Genomic DNA, 22,488 nt, shown 5'->3' with positions numbered 1-22,488 from the left:
CTTCATTGTGAGGTGCATCGGCTTTCTAGAGGACAGGCTCTGAGTAGATTTTGGAAACTGAAAAATACTGTTCATAATTTTCTAGAAGAGAAAAATGAGCTGCCTGAGGAAAGAGCCCTTTTATGTGATAACAATTGGCTATTTGATTTAGCATTTTTAGTTGATGTTACCAGCCATCTCAATGATCTAAATTTGAAACTCCGGGGCAAGAACAAATTGTTTCCTAGCTTAGTAAATGATATCAATGCATTGAAGATGAAGTTAAAACTGTTCACCTCTCAGTTAGAAAATGAGGATTTGAGCCAGTTTCTGCACTTAAAAGAGCAGAGTGAATGTGCTGAAGATAATGACAATTTTACAAAATATATTGAAAAAATCAGGTTATTGCAAGAGTCATTTGAAAGTTGTTTCGTGATTTTGCTAAAGAAGAAGACTGCATACTTGCATTTATAAACCCATTTTCACTTAGTGAACAAAAAATCATAAAGACGCCTAGTACCTGTAACATTCAAATGGAACTTATTGACTTGAAAACAAATTCATTATTGAACATGAAATTTGATGAGCTTCTCTCAGTCCCAAACGCTTCTGATATGATTAATCTCTGGCAATCATTACCCTGTGAACATTTTCCAGAACTAAGAAAATTTGCACAGAGTTATATCTGTCGTTTCGGAACAACGTACAGATGTGAACAAGTATTTTCAGCCATGAAATTGATTAAAAACAAAACGAGGTTGTGATTGAAGTAAGTCATGTTTACATTGTTTTTATATGAAATCAATATATCATTAAAATGCTAAATATGTCTATATTAACATTTTTACAAGAATAGAATAGGGGTACAAGAGTTGTATGGCGCATCTGAACTCGTGCGTGAAAAAATTGACGCATAGAATGTAAAAGGTTGGCCACCCCTGTTTACTTTTTAACTCGTATCGTATATGCACCTAATTATTTGTTTATTTATTTGTGGTGCTATTACTTTACGTGTTGTGTGTGAGTATATTTACTGTGTTGTGCACCTTGGTCCGGAGAAACGTTGTTTCATTTGACTGCGTAACTGTGAATGATTGAATGACAATAAACTGAACTTGAAGTTGAACTTGAGAGTGCCTCCTGGGAAAGGAAACTGAGCTCCAAATGAAGTGGCTGTTCAACTAAATATATGTTATTAATAATTGATATTCAGTTAGTTTCTAGGACAGATAATCAACTATGCATTGTTGAACCACAAACGCGAGAAAATCTGAAGAACAAACACGAGGAAATCTGCAGATGCTGGAAATTCAAACAACAACACACACAAAATGCCGGCAGAACACAGCAGGCCAGGCAGCATCCACAGGTAGAAGCGATGTCGACGCAGGCGAGGGGTCTCGGACAAAATCTGAAGAAGCTTGCTTTGCATTATGGAATGTAGTTGGAAAGCTGTCTTCTGTTGGAACTTTGCTCTGGACCGACTATTGGTTGGAGGACAGTGCCACCTTGTGGAGAAACACATCAAACTGGGCAGTGAGATTGCGACATTGATACATGGCGAAACATTTGGGAGCGACTAACAGTCCACGTGTGCCCGGTCTGGCGACAAAGGTAGCGGTGTTGAGGCGGAGAGAAAACTAATTCAATTTCTGATTCTGATTAAAATCTATTCCTAATTGACACTGCTCCAAAATCATATTCAATTCTGCTGACACCACTGTAGAAGGCCAAATCAAAGGTGCTGACTAATAAGCATATAGGAGGGAAGTGAAAATCTGGCTGAGTGGTGCCAGAACAACCTCTTACTCAACGTCAGTAAGACCAAGGAGCTGATTATTGACTTCTGGAGGAGAAAACCAGAGGTCCATGAGTCAGTCCTCAGAGGTGGAGACGGTCAGGAATTTTAAATTCCTCGGAGGACCTGTCCTGGGCCCAGCCTGTAAGTGCAATTACAAAGAAAACATGGGAGCATCTCTACGTCCTTAAAAGTTTGCAAAGATTTGGCATGACAACTAAAACTTAGACAACCTTCTACAGATGTGTAGTGGAGACTATATTGACTGGCTGCGTCACAGTTTGGTATGGAAACACCAATGCCCTTCAACAGAAAATTTCACAAATAGTGGATACAGTCCGGTGCTTCACCATTGAGTACATCTTCATGAAAGCAGCTCCATCATCAGGGACCCCCACCATCCAGGCCATGCTCTCTGCCATTAAGAAGAAGGTACAGGAGTCTCAGGACTCACACTACCATATTCAGGAACAGTTATTACCCCTCAAATATCAGGCTCTTGAACCAAACCTCACTCAACCTCGCTTGCCTCATTATGGACTCTTCGTCTCATGTTCTCACTCTTTATTGCTTATTTATTTATTATTATTTCTTTCTTATTGTATTTGCAGTTTGCCGAATGCCCAGTTGATGTGGTCTTTCACTTACCCAATTATGGTTATTATTCTATTAAGGATTTATTGAGTATGCCTGCAAGAATCTCAGGGTTTTAAGACCATAAGACCTTAAGACATAGGAGCAGAATTAGGCCATTCATCCCATTGAGTCTGCTTTGCCATTCCATCATGGCTGATCCAGGATCCCACTCAAACCCATACACCTGCCTTCTCCCCATATCCTTTGTTGCCCTGATCAATCATGGAACTATCAACTACCACCTTAAACATACCCACAGACGGCCTCCATCACAGTCTGTGGCAGAGCATTCCATAGATTCACCACTCTCTGACTAAAAAAAAAATCCTGTCTACCTCTGTTCTAAAAGCTGTTTCCTCAATTTTGAGGTAATGCTTTTTAATTCTGGATACTTCCACCATAGGAAACATCCTGTCCACATCCACCCTATCTAGTCATTTCAATGAAATTCCCCGCATTCTTCTAAATTCCAGTGAGTACAGGCCCAAAGCTGCCAAACGCTCGTCATATGTTAACCCCTTCATTCCCAGAATCACCCTCGTGAACCTCCTCTAGACTTCCTCCAATGACAACACCACCTCTTCCTCAATGTCCAAAAAACAAAAGAGCTGACTGTGGATTACAGGAGGAATGGAGACAGGCTCACCCTGATCAACATCAATAGGCCTGCAGTTGAGAGGGTGAGTAGTTTCAAGTTTGGCATGGGCCCCCAAATCCTTAAGATCTTCTACAGGGGCACCATTGAGAGCATCCTGACTGGCTATATGGGAATTGCACCAACCTTCATTGCTGGGCACTGCAGAGAGTGGTACGGACAGCCCAGCACATCTGTGGACATGAACTTCCCTCCACTGAGCACATTTACAGCAGCAGGTGCAGAAAGAAGGCCTGGAAAATCATCGGGGACACCAGTCACCCCAACCATAAACTGTTTTGATAGATAGATAGATAGATAGATACTTTATTCATCCCCATAGGGAAATTCAACTTTGTTTCCAATGTCCCATACACTTGTTGTAGCAAAACTAATAACATACAATACTTAACTCAGTAAAAAATATGATATGCATCTAAATCACTATCTCAAAAAGCATTAATAATAGCTTTTAAAAAGTTCTTAAGTCCTGGCGGTTGAATTGTAAAGCCTAATGGCATTGGGGAGTATTGACCTCTTCATCCTGTCTGAGGAGCATTGCATCGATAGTAACCTGTCGCTGAAACTGCTTCTCTGTCTCTGGATGGTGCTATGTAGAGGATGTTCAGAGTTTTCCATAATTGACCGTAGCCTACTCAGCGCCCTTCGCTCAGCTACCGATGTTAAACTCTCCAGTACTTTGCCCACGACAGAGCCCACCTTCCTTACCAGCTTATTAAGACGTGAGGTGTCCCTCTTCTTAATGCTTCCTCCCCAACACGCCACCACAAAGAAGAGGGCGCTCTCCACAACTGACCTGCTTCTGTCTAGTAAATGCTACTGCAGCATTAAAGCCAGGACCAACAGGCTACAGGACAGCTTCTATTTACAAGCCATTAGACTTTTAAATTCATGTGCCTGTACATTGCAACAGAATCATAACACAAAGACTTTTATACCCTCAAGTTGTGGAATGGATATAAAATTTAAATAAATTCTAAATCCTTTCTGAGATATGGGGCCCAAAACTGTTGACAATACTCTAATTGCAGCCTGACTAGAGTCTTATAAAGGTTCAGCATTATCTCCTTGTTTTATATTCTATTCCCCTTGAAATAAATGCCAAAATTGCATTTGCCTTCCTTACCACAGACTCGATATGTAAATCAATCTTCTGGGAGTCTTGCACGAGGACTCCTAAGTCCATTTGCACCTCCGATGTTTGAACCTGCTCCCCATTTAGATAATAGTTTGCACTATTTTCCTTTTACCAAAATGCATTATCATACATTTCCCAGCATTGTATTCCATCTGCCATTTTTTGCCCATTCTTCCAATTTGTCTAGGTCCTGCTGGAATCGTATTGCTTTCTCAGCATTACCTACCCCTCCACCTATCTTTGTATCATCCACAAACTTTGCCACAAAGCCATCAATTTCATTATCTAAATCACTGATAAATAATGTGGAAAGTAGTCGTCCCAATACTGACTCCTGAGGAACAGTCCCAAGCAGCCAACCAGAAAAGGCCCCTTTTATTCCTAGAGGAGGCTCATGAGGATGATTCTGGGAATGAAGGGGTTAACATATGAGGAGCATTTGTCAGCTTTGGGCCTGTACTCACTGGAATTTAGAAGAATGTGGGGGCTCTTATTGAAACCTACCGAATGTTGAAAGGACTAGATGGGGTGGATGTGGAAAGGATGTTTCCTGTGGTGGGGGTATCCAGAATTAAAGGCATAACCTCAAAACTGAGGGTGACCTTTTAGAACAGAGGTAAGGAGGAATTTTTTTAGCCAGAGAGTAGTGGATCTGTGGAATGCTCTGCCACAGACTGCAGTGGAGGCCAAGTCCGTGGGTATATTTAAAGCAGAAGTTGATAGTTTCATGATTGATGAAGGCATCAAAGGATATGGGGAGAAGGCAGGAACAGTATACGGGTTTGAGTGGGATCCAGGATCAGCCATGATGGAATGGCAGAGCAGACTTGATGGGCTGAATAGCCTATTTCTGCTCCTATGTCTTAAGGTCTTATGGTCTTATGGATCTCACTTAACTGTAGGGCCAGAGGGAAAATATGGAAGCAAAACTCTGGAACTCACCATGAGGGAGGTTTGTACAGATAACCTCACCACTCTGTACTTGTGTGTGACTGCAGAATTAGGGTTGGCAGGTTGAACAAGGAGAGGGAAGCTCCCCTGTATCTATCTGGAACAATGTCCATGTTGTAGAAGCTCTTTGATCCAAATGAAAATGGAAGACTCATACAAAAGTAAAATCCAGACAGCCTGCAAAGCCCCTGAATCTATTGTCAACAATGCAGATGTATAATCAGCCCTCAGGAAGGTAAAGTTGTGGAAAACGTCTGTGGCCCAGGGAATGTCCCTGGCTGTTTACTCAGTGGCTGGCAGGGTTACTTGCAGACAATAATATCTCCCTGCTTCCATCTGAGGTTCCCACCTGTTTAGGAAGATCACGATCATCACGGTGCATTGTAAATGAGTACTGCCCATTGGGCATGGACATCCACCATCTTGAAGTGCGTGGAGAGGATGGTCATGGCGCATTGTCAACTCCTGGCTTACAAACAATCCTGATCCACTGCAATTCACTCACTGACAAAACAGGTCTACGGTGGATGCCCCTACACACATCTCTGGAGCATATGGACAATAACAACTTAGAAAGATAGAAATCCTACAGCACAATACAGGCCCTATGGCCCACAAATCTGTACTGAACATGTCCTTACCTGAGAAATTACCTAGGGTTATCTATAGCCCTCTATTTTTCTGAGCTTCATATACCTGTCCATGAGTCTCTTAAAAGACCCTATCATATCTGCCTCACCCACCGTCGCTGGCAGCCCATTCCACACACTCGCCACTCTCTGCGTAAAATACTTACCCCGATATCTCCTCTGAACCAACTTCCAAGCACCTTAAACGTGTGCCCTCTTGTGCTAGCCATTTCAGCACTGGGGAAAAGCCTCTTACTATCCCCATGATCAATGCCTTTCATCATCTTGTACACCTCTATCAGGTCACCTCTCATCCTCTGTTGCTCCAAGGAGAAAAGGCCAAGTTCACTCAACCTATTCTCATAAGGCATGCTCCCCAATCCAGGCAACATCTTTGTAAATCTAAAATAAAGACACCTATGCTAGTCTATTGATTATTGTCTATAGTTTCATCTTCAATATTATAATTCCAAGAAATTCATCACCAAACACCAAACTCCAAGACCTGGGGGTCAACACTTCCCACTGCAATAGGATCCTCTACTTCCTGACCAATAGATGCAGTCAGTAAGAATGGGAGTGAACACCTCGGCTAAGATCTTTCTAAAGACTGGTGTTGCACAAGGTTACGTCTTACATCCCTACCCTATAGTGGGAAATCTCAGGACACGCCCAGCCCCCTGTCCCATAGATGTGACTCTCGGACATGCCCTGTTCCGTATCCCGTAATGGTAACTGTCGGACACGCCCTGCTTCTTACCCCGTAATGGTAACTCTCAGACCCACACTGCTCCTTACCCCGTAATGGTAACTGTCGGACACTGTGGTGAACTACATATACCTGTCTGGACACGTCCCCCCCCCCCCACTGCTGACTGCTCCTGTGGCCCCTCCCACTGACCGTGGCTCCTCCCACGGACCCCGGTATAAAGGCGATTGGGGACACCGCCCCGGCCTCAGTCTCCAGGATGCAGTGTGGTGGTCATTTGCTGCTTGTTCTTTCTTCCAGCCAATAAAAGCCTATATCTCACCGCACGTCTCCAAGAGTTATTGATGGTGCATCAGACACGCCCTGCTCCTTACCCCGTAATGGTAACTCTCGGGACACGCCCTGCTCCTTACCCCGTAATGGTAACTCTTGGACACGCCCTGTTCCGTACCCTGTAATGGTAACAGTCGGACACGCCCTGCTCCTTACCCCGTAATGGTAACTCTCGGACACGCCCTGCTCCTTACCCCGTAATGGTAACGGTCCGACACGCCCTGTTCCGTACCCCATTATGGTAACTCTCGGACACGCCCTGTTCCTTACCCCGTAATAGTAACTGTCGGACACGCCCTGTTCCGTACCCCGTAATGGTAACTCTCGGACACACCCTGTTCTGTACCCTGTAATGGTAACTGTCGGACACGCCCTGTTCCGTACCCCATAATGGTAACTCTCGGACACGCCCTGCTCCTTACCCCGTAATGGGAACTCTCGGACACGCCCAGCCCACCGTCCTGTAGTGGTGACTCTCAGGCCACGTAGTGGTGGTTCTCAAGAATGCTCAGCTCCCTGTCCTGTCGTGCTAACTCTTGGTAGAACATAGAACAATACAGCACAGTACAGGTCCTTTGGCCCACAATGTTGTGCCGACCCTTAAATCCTGACCCCCCATCTTAAATTCCTCCATATACCTGTCTAGTAGTCTCTTAAATTTCACTAGTGTATCTGCCTCCACCACTGACTCAGACAGTGCATTCCACGCACCAACCACTCTCTGAGTGAAAAACCTTCCTTTAATATCCCCCTTGAACTTTCCACCCCTTACCTTAAAGCCCTGTCCTCTTGTTTTGAGCAGTGGTGCCCTGGGGAAGAGGCGCTGGCTGTCCACTCTATCTATTCCTCTTAATATCTTGTACACCTCTATCATGTCTCCTCTTATTGTCCTTCTCTCCAGAAAGTAAAGTCTTAGCTCCCTTAATCTCTGATCATAATGCACACTCTCTAAACCAGGCAGCATCCTGGTAAATCTCCTCTGTACCCTTTCCAATGCTTCCACATCCTTCCTATAGTGAGGCGACCAGAACTGGACACAATACTCCAAGTGTGGCCTAAGCAGAGTTTAATAGAGCTGCATCATTACCCCACGGCTCTTAAAACTCTATCCCTCGACTTATGAAAGCTAACACTCCATGTACTCCCAGATCCCTCTGCTCCTCCACACTACCAAGTATCCTGCCATTTACTTTGTACTCTTCCTTGGTGTTTGTCCTTCCAAAGTGTATAACATGCTATAGTAAGCTGATGTTAACAATAAGTCCAAAGGACAATCAAAAAATTAAACCTTAACATCTCGAAGGTACTGATACATGAGAAAAGGTTTAGCTGAGTATTGAAAGGTTATTTTCCTTGAATTTCTCACATTTCTTTCTGACATAGGCACTATTTGACCCACTGGGTCAATCCCAGTATTGCTGTATCCCCATTTACTTCGTTGTAACCAAATCTCTCTGGTGTCAACTCCATAGCTTTAGTTACATCACTCAATGTGTAGTTTTTAACTTATCAGACCCAAACTGGCAATTGAGTACGCAGAAAACAAGAAACCTCTGATCAAAGTTTGTACCTGGCTTTATGCAACTCCGAAAAATAACTTGCTCTGGGCCACGCTGTTGCTATCAGATAGCTGGTACAGGAGTCTCAAGACTCACACAACCAGGTTTAGGAACAATTATTACCCTACAACCATCAGGCTTTTGAGCTCGTGTGGATAACTTCACTCACCTCAACACCGAACCGATTCCACAACCTACAGACTTACTTTCAAGGACTCTACAACTCAAATTCTCAATATTATTTATTTATTATTATTTTGTATTTGCACAGTTTATCTTCTTTTGCACATTGGTTGTCCATCTTTCTTTGTGTGCAGTTTTTCAATTATTCCATTGTAATTCTTTGTATTTACTGTGAATGCTTCAAGAAAATATACCTTGGGTAGTATCTAGTGACATACATGTACTTTGATTAATAAATTTACTTCAAATTTTGAACCCAATAGGGATAGACAACACTCACACACAGAAAAATGAAGTTACATGAAACAGCACAATTCTACAAGTTGGATGCATTTCATACTGAAATATTTATTACAGAATTGCAGGTCAGATTATACTTTGATAATAAAAATTGAGTGCACTGTTCAGATAAAGTGAAATGATTGAAGGCACTATGACTTAAAAATAAACACTGGAAATCATTCCCAGTTAATTTCTGGAAACAGAAACTACCACTCCATTTACACGCTCCTACACTATTAGAAAGTCGAGATGTTACCCTTACTCTCCCTTTCCTTGCTCTGCTTTCTGTGACAGTGCTAAGTGGCCATGTCTGCACTCTGCCACGCCCCACATCTCCTTTTGAGGACAGCGAGTCTGTTCAGTCTTTAGTTCTTCACTGAGCTTCCCCATGACTTGAGTTGAGAGCAGGAAGAAGGATGGAAATTCCCATCCACCTCTGATCATTTCATGTACTGTACGCAAAAATAGTCCAATTTGTTCACCTTATAGCTAGCCACAAACTAACATCGTATTAACAAATGAATCTTATTCACAACAGCTTCAAAATAATCTAATTACATATTTGGAACCCCATTTGGAGTGTGTGGGTTTCTGTGAGACTGAGTAATTACACTTGTCTGCATCAGATGGGAAATGTTCGAGCTCTTTCCACCATTTTACTGTGCAGACAATGGTGCTTGTGTAACAGTCCCTTGCTGTGCCAGAGGCTTACTTCTTTCTGCCGACATGTGTTCAAGGCGTTCACTGTAAAATCCATTAAAATCTAGCCTGCAAAGGACAAACACAAAGATTAAACCATTTTCAATTATTTAATTAAAAATATAAATGGTCACAATCCAGATGATCTTCTCAAAATGTGAGGCATGTTGAAATAAGTGGATCTCAATAATTGTGTGGGATGTGCCAGTGATAAGCTTGGACTAGGGGACCAGAGCTGTGGTCTGTGTGTCACAGGCTCTCAGTTCCATCCTGCTTGTCACCATACATAGTTTATTCACTTTCTGCTTTAGCAGCCGGTAGTACACTGAGTTTTAACAGGACACCCTACTATTAAAACAAACAACATAGCTTCCTTTATTCCACATTTTGATGTGCAGCACAAATGGTAAATAAGGAGATAATTGTAGAGCACATATTGCCCTCCTTTAACCCAGTGAACAGGGTGAATGCCAGTACACACATCCACGTGGAGAAAGGGAAGGCTGCTTAATTCCAAAACAAAGACGTGTTCCTAATCAAAATTTCAGAGCTGCATAGTACAGCATAGAGGTTAGGGTAATACTATTACAGCACCTGTGACCTGTGTTCAATTCCCTCTGGAAGGAGTTTATACAGCATGTTCTCCTTGTGACTGTGGCTTTCCTCTGAGTGCTCCAGTTTCCTCCCACATTCCAAAGACATTACATAGATTAATTGGCCTTATGAATGTAATTGGGTAGCGTGGGCTCGTTATCATGCTGTATTGCCAAACAGAATTAAATAAACAGAAACTTTGCAGAGCATACATGGTTTTACAATCAACCCGCTGAATAATCTCAGCAGTATGGGTGAGGTGGAAGAAATTGCCTATGTTTTGGGTCGAAACACTGCATCAGGATATGCATATGCATATCCAATTACCAGCTTGGACAGCTTTGATTTCTCATCTTGCAGCAGTTATTTCAGGTTCAGATTTATTTATCCATGTACTCAGACTCCACTTAACACTGAGGATGTGCTCCTCGGAGGTGGTGTGCTATGTAAATCCGCAACATTATGTAAATAGATATATGTCTGAAAAAAAAATCAACCCCCCGATATATATATCATTTTATATACACATAGTAATTTGTGGAGTAACAAACACGAAAATAGGCCTAACCTGTTCATCAGTTGAGCAGCAACACATCGCAGCAGCAGCAGAGGAGGGCAGTGGTTACATCTTAGAGGAAGGACCAGTCTCTGTCTTATTGCTCCACTCCCTGCCAGGGCCATTACTGATGAACTAGTCCATGATTTGTGAGATCGTTTAATGCTAGTGCCAAGGAATTTTGTGGTTAACTGGTCCTTTGCAACCTTTCTCTTCTTGAGAGATGAAAGTACAAAAAGGCATTCTTTCCCGAAATAGGTCAGTTTCATCCACAAGCTCGGGAGGATAAACATCCTTTTTGATTATGGCATTCAGTGTTGCAGGAGGAGGCAAAACGTGAACTAATATGTGATTGGCTGTGAGTGGCTCAGATTAACCTCTACCTTGTATATACTTAATGACTTGACCTCCACAGTCACCCGTGGACACAAATTCCACAGATTCACCACTCGTTGGCTAGAGGATGAATTTCTTATCTCCATTCTAAATGGACATCCCTTGATTTTGAGACTCCCCCACCACATAAAACATAATCTTCACATCGACTCTATCCAAGCCTTTCAACATTCAATAGATTTCAATGAGATCCCTCCCTCGTTTTTCTGAATTCCAGTGAGTACAGGCCCAGAGCTCCAACGCTCCTCATGTGACAAGCCATTCAATCCTGGAATCATTCTCATGAATCTCCTTTGAACCCTCTCCGTCAGCAAAGGGCCCAAAAATGCTCATCCTGTTCACTTTTTGTATTTATTTTTAATAAATTTTGTAAGAACAGATTTTTTTTCCACATCTCAAAGCTTGATTGATTTCTGTAAGGGCGAATTTTTGGTACCAGAAATGTTGTAATGTAGCACATGTTGCAAATCACCAACAGTCAAGCAAGGAGGAGGACAAATGTGGGCCCTTATTGAAAACCTGAATTCAAGTGTAAAGACATATCAGTGCAATTACTAGAACTACAAAGGGCCCTGGAGAGAACCTGGAAGGGGAGAACAGTTTTGGTCACTCTTACAGTCATGAGCACAGTCTCCTCCTGTTAGAAACATCTCATTTGAAAGTACGATTCTATTTTCAGTACATGAATAACCTGTACAAGTCTGTTTGTCAAGAAAGGAAGTGTCACAAAGCTCACCAAGGGATGCAGTTTATGGTCCAAAGGGATTAAGCTGGTTGGGTCAGTATTCTTTAGAAGAATTAGCTACCATCAATTTGAAGTATTCAAGTTCCTTAAAGAGTTGGAGATGCATGAATACTATTTCCCCTGGCTGGGGCATATTTAAACAGGATCACCGTCTCAAGATGAGGGGTCATCCGTTTTAAACAGAGAGGAGGAGAAAATTGTTCACCCACAGGATAGTCAATTTTTGAAATTCTTGACACAAAAGTCTGTGGAAACTGTCATCGAGTACACTCAGGATAAATCAACTGATTATTGGAAGTTATAGGAAACAAAAGCTATTAGGATTGATGCAGAGTTAGTGGCAGTGTTACTAGGGCACTGGGACAATTCAACATCTGAACTGCATATCATCTCCACAAGAAGCACTGGAGCAGTAGAGTGGATGCGGAGAGGATGTTTCCTATAGTGACCAGAGGGCACGGCCTCAGCATTGAGGATGACCTTTCCAACAGAGATGAAGAGGAATTTCTTTAGCCAGAGGGTAGTCAATCTGTGAAATTCATTGTCACAGATGTCTGAGGCCAAGTCATTGGGTACATTTAAATTTTGGGTTCTTGATTAGTCAGGGCATCACCAGTTACTGGGAGAAGGTAAGAGAATAGAATTGAGAGGGATAATAAATCAGCCATGATGGAATGGCAGAGTTGATTCAATGGCTGAATGGGCAAATCTGCTCCTATGTGTTATGGTCTAATACCCTGCTGACTTTTAGTAACACTGACAGTGGGATAAATATTCACCCCAGGACCAGAGGTTAATTCCCTTTAACAAAATACAGGATCTTTTACAATCACCTGAAACAGGGCTGTAGTCTCATGCTTCCTCTGGAAAACAGCCCTCATTACAGAAACATAGAAAACCTTCAGCACATTACAGGCTCTTCGGCCCACAATGCTGTGCCTAACATGTCCTTACCTTAGAAATTACCTAGGGTTAACCATAGCCCTCTATTTTTCTAAGCTCCATGTACCCATCCAGGAGTCTCTTAAAAGACCCTATCGTATCTGCCTCCACCACCATTGCCAGCAGCCCATTCCACGCACTCACCACTATCTGTGCAAAAACCTTACCCCTGATATCTCTTCTGTACCTGCTTCCAAGCACCTTAAAACTGTTCCCTCTTGTGCTAACCATTTCAGCCCTGGGAAAAAGCCTCTGACTATCCCCACGATCGATGCCTCTCATCATCTTAGACACCTCTCATCCACCGTCACTCCAAGGAAAAAAGGCCGAGTTCATTCAACCCATTCTCATAAGGCATGCCTCCAATCCAGGCAACACCCTTGTAAATCTCCTCTGCATATCGGCATAGATTTCTCTGTTTCAGTCTCTGGAGTGCTGCTCAGCCTTCTGAGTGAAACAGGATATTATCAGTGCCAAGAACACATGGAAAGAAATGATGTCACACCTTGCACAGGAAGGACCAATAGCTAGTAGTGGAGGTCTGAGTTTAGCTATTAAAGTTAGATCATAAGACATAGGAGCAGAATTTTAAAATATTTATGCCACGTGAAAAAGGATCCAGTGCTTTCCTGGCGTATATGACAAATAAACTTTTCTCAGGTTTTCCGCTGGATACGGTATCGATTGTAACTAACGTTTTGATGACCAACTGCCATTTTCATCAGGGATGATGCCAGGGCATGTCTAGTCTGGTGGTATTTATACCCTCATGGTCTGTCCCTCTTGACTGTTTAGTCCTCATCCATGTTTTTCCACCGCGCATCCCTTCTGGCCGATATATGCTGCTCTGCATTCACAGGGAGTCCTGTATACACCAGCTGTCCTGAGTCCCAGGAGGTGTATGCATTTGGGTTACCCGGAGAAATCGGTGCTAGCAAAACACTGCATTTACAATGGCCATAAGGACTGACTGCGACTGCACAAAACTACTGTGCCATGCCAATGGCTTTTGGAACCACCTGGTAAAGGAAGCCATTGAAATAAAACTAGAGGAAAATAATTTTAAGGACTCACTCCAAGTTAAAACTGGAATTTGATTGTAAACAAGGTGGGACAGGGGAAACCTGACTGGATGAGGACAAACCAATCAGGAGGGACAGGTGATGATATGAATACCACCAGACTAGACGTGCCCAGGCACCATCCCTGATGAAGATGGCAGAGTTTGTCATCAAAACGTCGGTTAAAATTGATACCTGTACCCACTGGAAGCCCGAGAAGAGTTTAGCCATCTGTGCTATGTGGTTACAACGTGCAACTTTCTTCCACAAACATAACTGAAGCACAAATCCTCTCTTCATTTTCTGATAGAGATAATTGGGGAATATGTAGTAAAGCCGGAGGGGGCTCATGGCAGAGTTAAAGAACCTACCCGGAAGAATACGGTGCGATTCAGTAACTATGATCTTCAGAGTAACTCTTTGATTAGATACCCCATTAGTAAGTCATATACATAATTAAAGACCAAATGGCCCTCTATCACACGTTACAGACCAGTCTTTCATCTCTCCAGGCTTTTCTCTGCAGAATAATTAAAGCAATTTTGTTTCAGCATCAGAAGTGATAGCTGAGGGGGAAGGAATGGGGGGGGGGGGGTGAGGGGATGAAGCAACTCAAGGTGAGGGGGACGGAATAGGGGATGAGAGGATGAAGTGAGAGTAGGTGAGGGGAAAGGTGGGGTATAGGTGAGATCAGAGGAGGAGAAAGGTGAGTGAGTGTAGGAGGGTGAAATAGGTGAGACAGGGTGAGGGAAAAGTGAATGAGTAGGGGAAGGGGGTACATGAGACCAGGTGAGGGGAAAGGTTTGTGGGTGGGGGAAAGAGGGGATAGGTGAGACCAGGTGAGAGGGAAGGTGTGGGGGAAGGGGATGAAGTGAGAAGCTGGAGGGGATAGGTGAGACCAGGTGTGGGGGAAAGGATGGGGGTAGGGGAGGGGGATGAAGTAAGAAGCTGGGAGGTGTTAAGTGGAAAAGATAAAGGGTTGTAGGACAGATCTTTTAATCATGTTTAAAGTGCGCCAGTGTCTTACCTATAGATAATGTTAATCATGCTGTGCTCGCAGTCATTTGTACTTGAAATGCTTAACCTATCCAGAAGATCAAGCAGGTTGGTAGAGAAGTTGTTGTCAAACGTATTTATGGTTCCCTCAAATCCAGATGTTGAATGCAATGCGTCGGCATGTTCTGCTGCAAACTGAAAACAACTAAGGATTAGAAACTACTCGGGTACCAACGTTCACTGAACTAATAAGAATGACAGGAGACTGCAGATGCTGGAATCTAGAGCAACACACAAAGTGCTGGAGGACCTTCGTGGCTCAGGCAGGGAAATGGACAGTTGACATTTTGGCTTGAGAGCCTCCGTCTGGACTGGCAGGTAGAGAAGTGGTGAATCCAGGTGAGGTGGAGTCAGGTGGATGGCAGGAGAGGTGTGTGGAAATAATGACAGAGGCTGGGAGACAGGTAATTGTTTTCAATGTGCGAATGAAGGAGATGAGGCATAATTACAGCCAGTGGTATGATTTACAGGGCAATAGATGCATGGTACAGTTAAAACAGAAAGCAACAAATACTGGACTGAAAGTGTTATATTTGAGTGCATGCAGCTTAAGAAATAAAATGAACGATCTTGAAATTCAGCTACAGATTGGCAAGTATGATGTTGTGGCCACCTCTGAAACTTGGCTAAAGGATGGCTGCTGTTGGGAGCTGAACGTCTAAGGATATAGGATGTATCGGAAACATAGAAAATAGGTGCAGGAGTAGGCCATTCAGCCCTTCGAGCCTGCACCACCATTCAATATGATCATGGCTGATCATCCAACTCAAAACCCTGTACCTGTTCTCTCTCCATACCCCCTGATCCCTTTAGCCACAAGGGCCATATCTAACTTCCTCTTAAGTATAGCCAATGAACCGGCCTCAACTGTTTCCTGTGGCAGAGAATTCCACAGATTCACCACTCTCTGTGGGAAGAAGTTTTTCCTCATCTCGGTCCTAAAAGGCTTCCCCTTTATCGTTAAACTGTGACCCCTCGTTCTGGACTTCCCCAACATTGGATACAATCTTCCTGCATCTAGCCTGTCCAATCCCTTTAGAATTTTATACATTTCAATAAGATCCCCCCTCAATCTTCTAAATTCTAGTGAGTATAAGCCTAGTCGATCCAGTCTTTCTTCATATGAAAGTCCTACCATCCCAGGAATCAATCTGGTGAACCTTCTTTGTACTCCCTTTATGGAAAGAATGTCCTTCCTCACATTAGGGGACCAAAACTGCACACAATATTCTAGGTGCAGTCTCACCAAGGCCTTGTACAACTGCAGTAGAACCTCCCTGCTCCTGTACTCAAATCCTTTTGCTATGAATGCCAACATACCATTTGCCTTTTTCACCACCTGCTGTACCTGCATGCCCACCTTCAATGACTGGTGTACAATGACACCCAGGTCTCGCTGCACCTCCCCTTTTCCTAATCGGCCACCATTCTGATAATAATCTGTTTTCCTGTTCTTACAACCAAAGTGGATAACCTCACATTTATCCACATTAAATTGCATCTGCCATGAATTTGCCCACTCACCTAACCTATCCAAGTCACCCTGCATCCTCTTAGCATCCTCCTCACAGCTATCACCGCCGCCCAGCTTCGTGTCATCTGCAAACTTGGAGATGCTGCATTTAATTCCCTCGTTTAAATCATTAATATATATTGTAAACAACTGGGGTCCCAGCACTGAGCCTTGCGGTACCCCACTAGTCACTGCCTGCCATTCTGAAAAGGTCTCGTTTACTCCCACTCTTTGCTTCCTGTCTGCCAACCAATTCTCTATCCACATCAATACCATACCCCCAATACCGTGTGCTTTAAGTTTGCACACTTATGTCCTGTGTGGGACCTTGTCAAAAGCCTTCTGAAAATCTAAATATACCACATCCACTGGCTCTCCCCTAACCACTCTACTAGTTACATCTTCAAAAAATTCTATAAGATTCGTCAGACATGATCTTCCTTTCACAAATCCATGCTGACTTTGTCCGATGATTTCACCTCTTTCCAAATGTGCTATTATCACATCTTTGATAACCGACTCTAGCATTTTCCCCACCACCGATGTCAGACTCACCGGTCTATAATTCCCCGGTTTTTCCTCTCTCCTTTTTTAAAAAGTGGGGTTACATTAGCCACCCTCCAATCCTCAGGAACTAATCCAGAATCTAAGGAGTTTTGAAAAATTATCACTAATGCATCCACTATTTCTTGGGCTACTTCCTTAAGCACTCTGGGATGCAGACCATCTGGCCCTGGGGATTTATCTGCCTTTAATCCCTTCAATTTACCTGACACCACTTCCCTACTAACATGTATTTCCCTCAGTTCCTCCATCTCACTAGACCCTCGGTCCCTTACTATTTCCGGAAGATTATTTATGTCCTCCTTAGTGAAGACAGAACCAAAGTAGTTATTCAATTGGTCTGCCATGTCTTTGTTCCTTATGATCAATTCACCTGTTTCTGACTGTAAGGGCCCTACATTTGTCTTGACCAATCTTTTTCTTTTCTCATATCTATAAAAGCTTTTACAGTCAGTTTTTATGTTCCCTGCCAGCTTTCTCTCATAATCTTTTTTCCCTTTCCTAATTAAGCCCTTTGTCCTCCTCTGCTGCACTCTTTTTGATTGGAAAGATAGGTTAGTCAGTAGAGAAGGTAGTGTGCACTGTGTATGATAAATAATTTTAAATAATTAGAAAGGGAATACATAGGATTGGAAGGTGTAGAGTCTCTATGGGTTGATTTAAGAAACGGCAAGGGTAAAAGGACCCTAATGGCAGTTGTATACAGGCTTCCAAACAGCAGCTGGGAGGTGGATTACAAATTACAGCAGGAGATAGAAAAGCTGTGTCAGAAGGGTAATGTCATAATCGTTGGGGCCCATTTCTTTTTGTTTTTCTTTACTAACCCTTTAGCTAAGTTAAGATTCATAAAAATAATTCCTATAATCATGTGCAGTGTACTGTCTGTTATTTCGTGGCACTAATTTGTAACAGGGTAGAAAATTACACAGCATCCACACAAACTGGGGTTTGGGGTGGGAGAGCCATCTCTGTCTCACGAGTTTGGTGGGACCGGAGAATGTTTTCCCTAGACTTATGCGGCCAAGGAAACCTACCAGAATTGACTGTGGTTTAGTGCCAAGCATAAAACACAGGAAAATACAATAACAATCATCTCAGTAGCAACCAGCACCATGCATACTGGTGCCCAGCACAAATACAGCATCAAGCACCCCCCACTACCCAAAGAGAAAACTGTGGATTTCTTTACACCCTATCCCTGGTCTTCAAGGAATACATTCTGTTAACACACCCATTTCCACATCAGCCATCCAGTTACACTGCCAACCTATAAAATTACTGACCACTTTCTGCAGCTCTCTACTAATAAGTAAAGACGGCTGCAATTACATATTTACAAAGAGCCACTTCTTTGTAGAGGAATGTATTCAAATTCCAACGGGGATGTATTTTCATTGTTGGTCCCAAGAACAAAGGGGTGGTGTTCCTTTGAAACCACTGCAAAATGTTATTAGATCTCAGCTGGTTACTGTGCATTCAATACAAAGTACTTATTAACAGAGCAGTTTTCAGGACACAAACACTGCCAAGAATACAAGGGATTAGTCACCTTCTTGGTGAGTCTTTTCTTTTCATTCTCCTCCATCCGTTCTAATTGTGTAGGCGGACCCTTCATCGTACCATGTTCCAGCGTCAGTCGCATCATCTCACTGTCAATCTTTATGCTTTGAGTGAATCTCTGAGAATAGAACAAGGACATCATAAGTTTAACATATAATACTTCCAATTAAACAAACAAAAATAAGAATTATGTAATGAAGGTGGAAATGACAGCTAGTCATAAATGATCAATCCTGTTTCACTTCACGGGTCAAACTGTAAGCAAGTAAATCCTCCACCACATACTTGGGATGGGCCAATGGTTGGAACTGGACAATCATTTAAAGAAAAGAAAAAGACCCTTCTGGCCTAATGTGCTTCCAGCAATCCACCTATTTAACCCTGGCCTAATCACAGGACAATTTACAATGACCAATTTACCTACTAACCAGTATGTCTTTGGACTCCGGGAGGAAACCCACGTAGTTCACGGAGAGAATGTACAGACTCCTTACAGATGGCACCAGAAATGAAGTCCGAACCCCACCCCCCGGGCTCTAATAGCATTGAGCTAACTGCTATCTTACCATGACACCTTTTTAGTGAAGGATGTAAATGAAATGGGACCATCCACCTTATAGAAAATCATTCAGTGGCTCTGATTTTAACCTAAATGCACCTCCAAATCAATGATGGCATCAAATACAAAATAAAATCAAGTGCTCTACTGTGCATTCAGTAGAATTATGCAAGTGACTGAGACCAAAGTCAGCCCACTGACTGAGTAATGCCTTGAATTAGATCCCTGGATATGGCAAACTCCAGCCACAGTGTGAAATATATACTTAACTTTAATCTATTAATTACATGTTTTAACATGCACTGGTGTGATGACTGTGGGTGTGCAGCTGGTGTTAATGGTTAAGGACTAATTGTATTTCTTGTATTTTTAAAGAAATAAAGGAGAAACAGACTGCACTGCCAGTCAGGTTTCTGCCAGATTCTTTCCTCGGGAAAGAGAACAGAAAAGAAAAATGCAGAGTTTACATGACCTCCAGGTAACACGTTAATGGAGTGATTTTGCAACACAGTTCTTGTCATAATGTAGGAAATCTGAGTGTGGTGCATAATGGTGAAGTTGCTGCATTAGATCTAGGATTATTGATCTCAGATCTCCAGTTTAAATCCCACCATGATAGCTGCAAATAATAATGAAATCAATAAATCCGGAAAATCAGTAATGATGAGCATAAAAGTCTGTCATTAAAAAAACACTTAAATCACTATTACTTCAGAAAAGTAATCTGTCAACATTTTATAGGCTCTTCTGTGATTCTAGACATAGTGACTTAACTGCTCCCTGATGTGACTCAGCAAGCCCTTGTGGGGGCAGATAACCGTGAGCAAGCCATCGCGGGGGAGAGAGTTAACCATGAGCAAGCCATCGCTGGGAGGGCAGTTAACCGGGAGCAAGCCATCACTGGGGGGGGGGGGGGACCAGTTAACCGCGAGCAAACCATCGCTGGGAGGGCAGTTAACCGCGAGCAAGCCATCGCTGGGAGGGCAGTTAACCACGAACAAGCCATCGCTGGGAGGGCAGTTAACCGCGAGCAAGCCATTGTGGGTGTAGTTAACCACGAGCAAGCCATGGTGGCAGGGGGGACAGTTAACCACGAGCAAGCCATCGCTGGGAGGGCAGTTAACCACGAGCAAGCCATTGTGGGTGTAGTTAACCACGAGCAAGCCATTGTGGGTGTAGTTAACCGCGAGCAAGCCATCGCTGGGAGGGCAGTTAAACGCGAGCAAGCCATTGTGGGTGTAGTTAACCGCGAGCAAGCCATTGTGGGTGTAGTTAACCGCGAGCAAGCCATTGTGGGTGTAGTTAACCGCGAGCAAGCTATTGTGGGTGTAGTTAACCACGAGCAAACCATCGCTGGGAGGGCAGTTAACCGCGAGCAAGCCATCGCTGGGAGGGCAGTTAACCACGAACAAGCCATCGCTGGGAGGGCAGTTAACCGCGAGCAAGCCATTGTGGGTGTAGTTAACCACGAGCAAGCCATGGTGGCAGGGGGGACAGTTAACCACGAGCAAGCCATCGCTGGGAGGGCAGTTAACCACGAGCAAGCCATTGTGGGTGTAGTTAACCACGAGCAAGCCATTGTGGGTGTAGTTAACCGCGAGCAAGCCATCGCTGGGAGGGCAGTTAAACGCGAGCAAGCCATTGTGGGTGTAGTTAACCGCGAGCAAGCCATTGTGGGTGTAGTTAACCGCGAGCAAGCCATTGTGGGTGTAGTTAACCGCGAGCAAGCTATTGTGGGTGTAGTTAACCACGAGCAAGCCGTCGCTGGGAGGGCAGTTAACCACGAGCAAGCCATGGTGACAGGGGGGACAGTTAACCACGAGCAAGCCATTGCGGAGGGGGATAGTTAGCCACACGCAAGCCATTGTTGGGGTAGTTAAGGACTGACAATAAATGCCAGCCTAGCTTGTCACATATCACATGCATTGAACAGGCAAATATATATACGTGTTATGGTTACTTTGCGCAGAGCCAGGTCCAACATGAAAGCAGATGATAACTGACATTGGTAGAAGGGCAAACAAATACTGCCCAGGTACTGGGAAGAACTGTGCTGCTTTCCTCACCATTGCCACACTGAGACTTTCTCACGATGGCATCAGTATCATACTCCTTCTGTAGTCAAAGTAAGAAATGGGAGCAGAAGGCCATTCAGCTCTCTAAATCTACTGTTGTTCAATATACAGTAACCATGGCTGACCATCAAACTCAGCTTTGATCTCCTTAGACTTACAGTATTTAATAATGTGGCTTCAATTACCTTCTGTGGTGGAGGTTCACTGAAGAAATTTACTCAAGTCAATCTTCTATAACATACTTCTCTCTTATTCTGAGGCCACAACACCTGGTTCTGGACATCCCCGCCATGGAACACCCTCCACCATCATATCCACTCAGCCCTGTCAGGATTTTAAAGTTTCACTGAGGTCCCCTCTCATTCTTCTTTACCCTGGCAAATGTAGGCCCAATTGTTCCTGACCCTTCTTTATACATCAGTCCTGCCAGCTTTGGAATCAGTGTGGCAGATCATTGCTACACTTCATGCAGGGCAAGAACACCCCTCCTCAGCTAGAGATGCTCTCACTGAAGCTCTGTACAATACAGTAAGACACCTATTCCTATACTTCATTCATTAAGGCCAACCATTACGCCATTAGCTTTAACAGTGCTTTCATTTCATCCGTTGGCCCAGTCTTGCACACAGCAAGATTAACTGTATTCTTGGATTTTCCTAAACTTCTGCCCACATGCTAAACCCATGGTTTTGTTTTATTTACAGTACCGATAATCAGTAATTGGATTTTCATTCACCCATTACCCAGGTTTAGTGAAAATGAGAGCATTAATCAGTAGTTTTAAATAAAGACAACTGGCTCTTCAATGACCTTGCCAAAATACAATGGAACAGGGTTGGGCTCACCTGCATACAGTTGGTAAACATGACACACACTGACATGAGCTTCGAAAAGATCTTCAGCAATGCTGTATTGGTTAGCATGCAGTCCTTCATACAGTTGTCCAGGAAACTGGTATGGTAGTTCAAAACCTCATCAATGTTGGATGCCTAAGAAAATACTAAAGTATTACTTAAATAATCAAATACATTCACGTTCTCCCAAATGACTTCTACATTGATTTTGGTTAAATGGCTATGTTATGATGCAGAAGATAGACTATTGGATTGTCAGCAGGTGTGGTTAAAGTCAGGCATAATTTAAACACACCATCTACTGGCTCAGGTTACAAGAAACTTCACCTGGAAAATCTAAACCATCAACTTCAGAAGCTCCTATATGGTTTAACAAAATTATTTATTAGGTATGCAAAATTACGAGGGGTACAGACAGGATAAATGCAAGCAGGCTCTTTTCCATTAAGGTTGGGTTAGAGT

The 22,488-nt window shown here is 43.3% G+C and overlaps 1 protein-coding gene across 2 annotated transcripts in view; it reads right to left on the bottom strand.

Annotated features, from left to right (window-relative positions):
* Window positions 1-8,616: 8,616 nt before the first annotated feature.
* The window catches only part of tubgcp2 (tubulin gamma complex component 2), a 64,684-nt gene continuing 50,812 nt past the window's right edge, over window positions 8,617-22,488 (bottom strand). For both annotated transcript variants that reach the window (XM_073025697.1, XM_073025698.1), the window contains exons 15-18: window positions 22,018-22,161; window positions 18,528-18,656; window positions 14,873-15,036; window positions 8,617-9,620 (exon numbers count right to left, since the gene is read on the bottom strand). In XM_073025697.1, coding sequence (XP_072881798.1) covers window positions 9,509-9,620; window positions 14,873-15,036; window positions 18,528-18,656; window positions 22,018-22,161 — 549 coding nt within the window. In that variant the 3' untranslated portion in view covers window positions 8,617-9,508. The remainder of the gene's footprint in view (window positions 9,621-14,872; window positions 15,037-18,527; window positions 18,657-22,017; window positions 22,162-22,488) is intronic.

This window comes from Hemitrygon akajei, chromosome 21 (genome assembly GCF_048418815.1).
Source record: "Hemitrygon akajei chromosome 21, sHemAka1.3, whole genome shotgun sequence".
In the NCBI taxonomy this organism is placed as follows: domain Eukaryota; kingdom Metazoa; phylum Chordata; class Chondrichthyes; order Myliobatiformes; family Dasyatidae; genus Hemitrygon; species Hemitrygon akajei.
The sequence above is the reverse complement of the archived record's forward strand: the minus strand, read 5'-3'. Positions and strand labels throughout refer to the sequence as shown.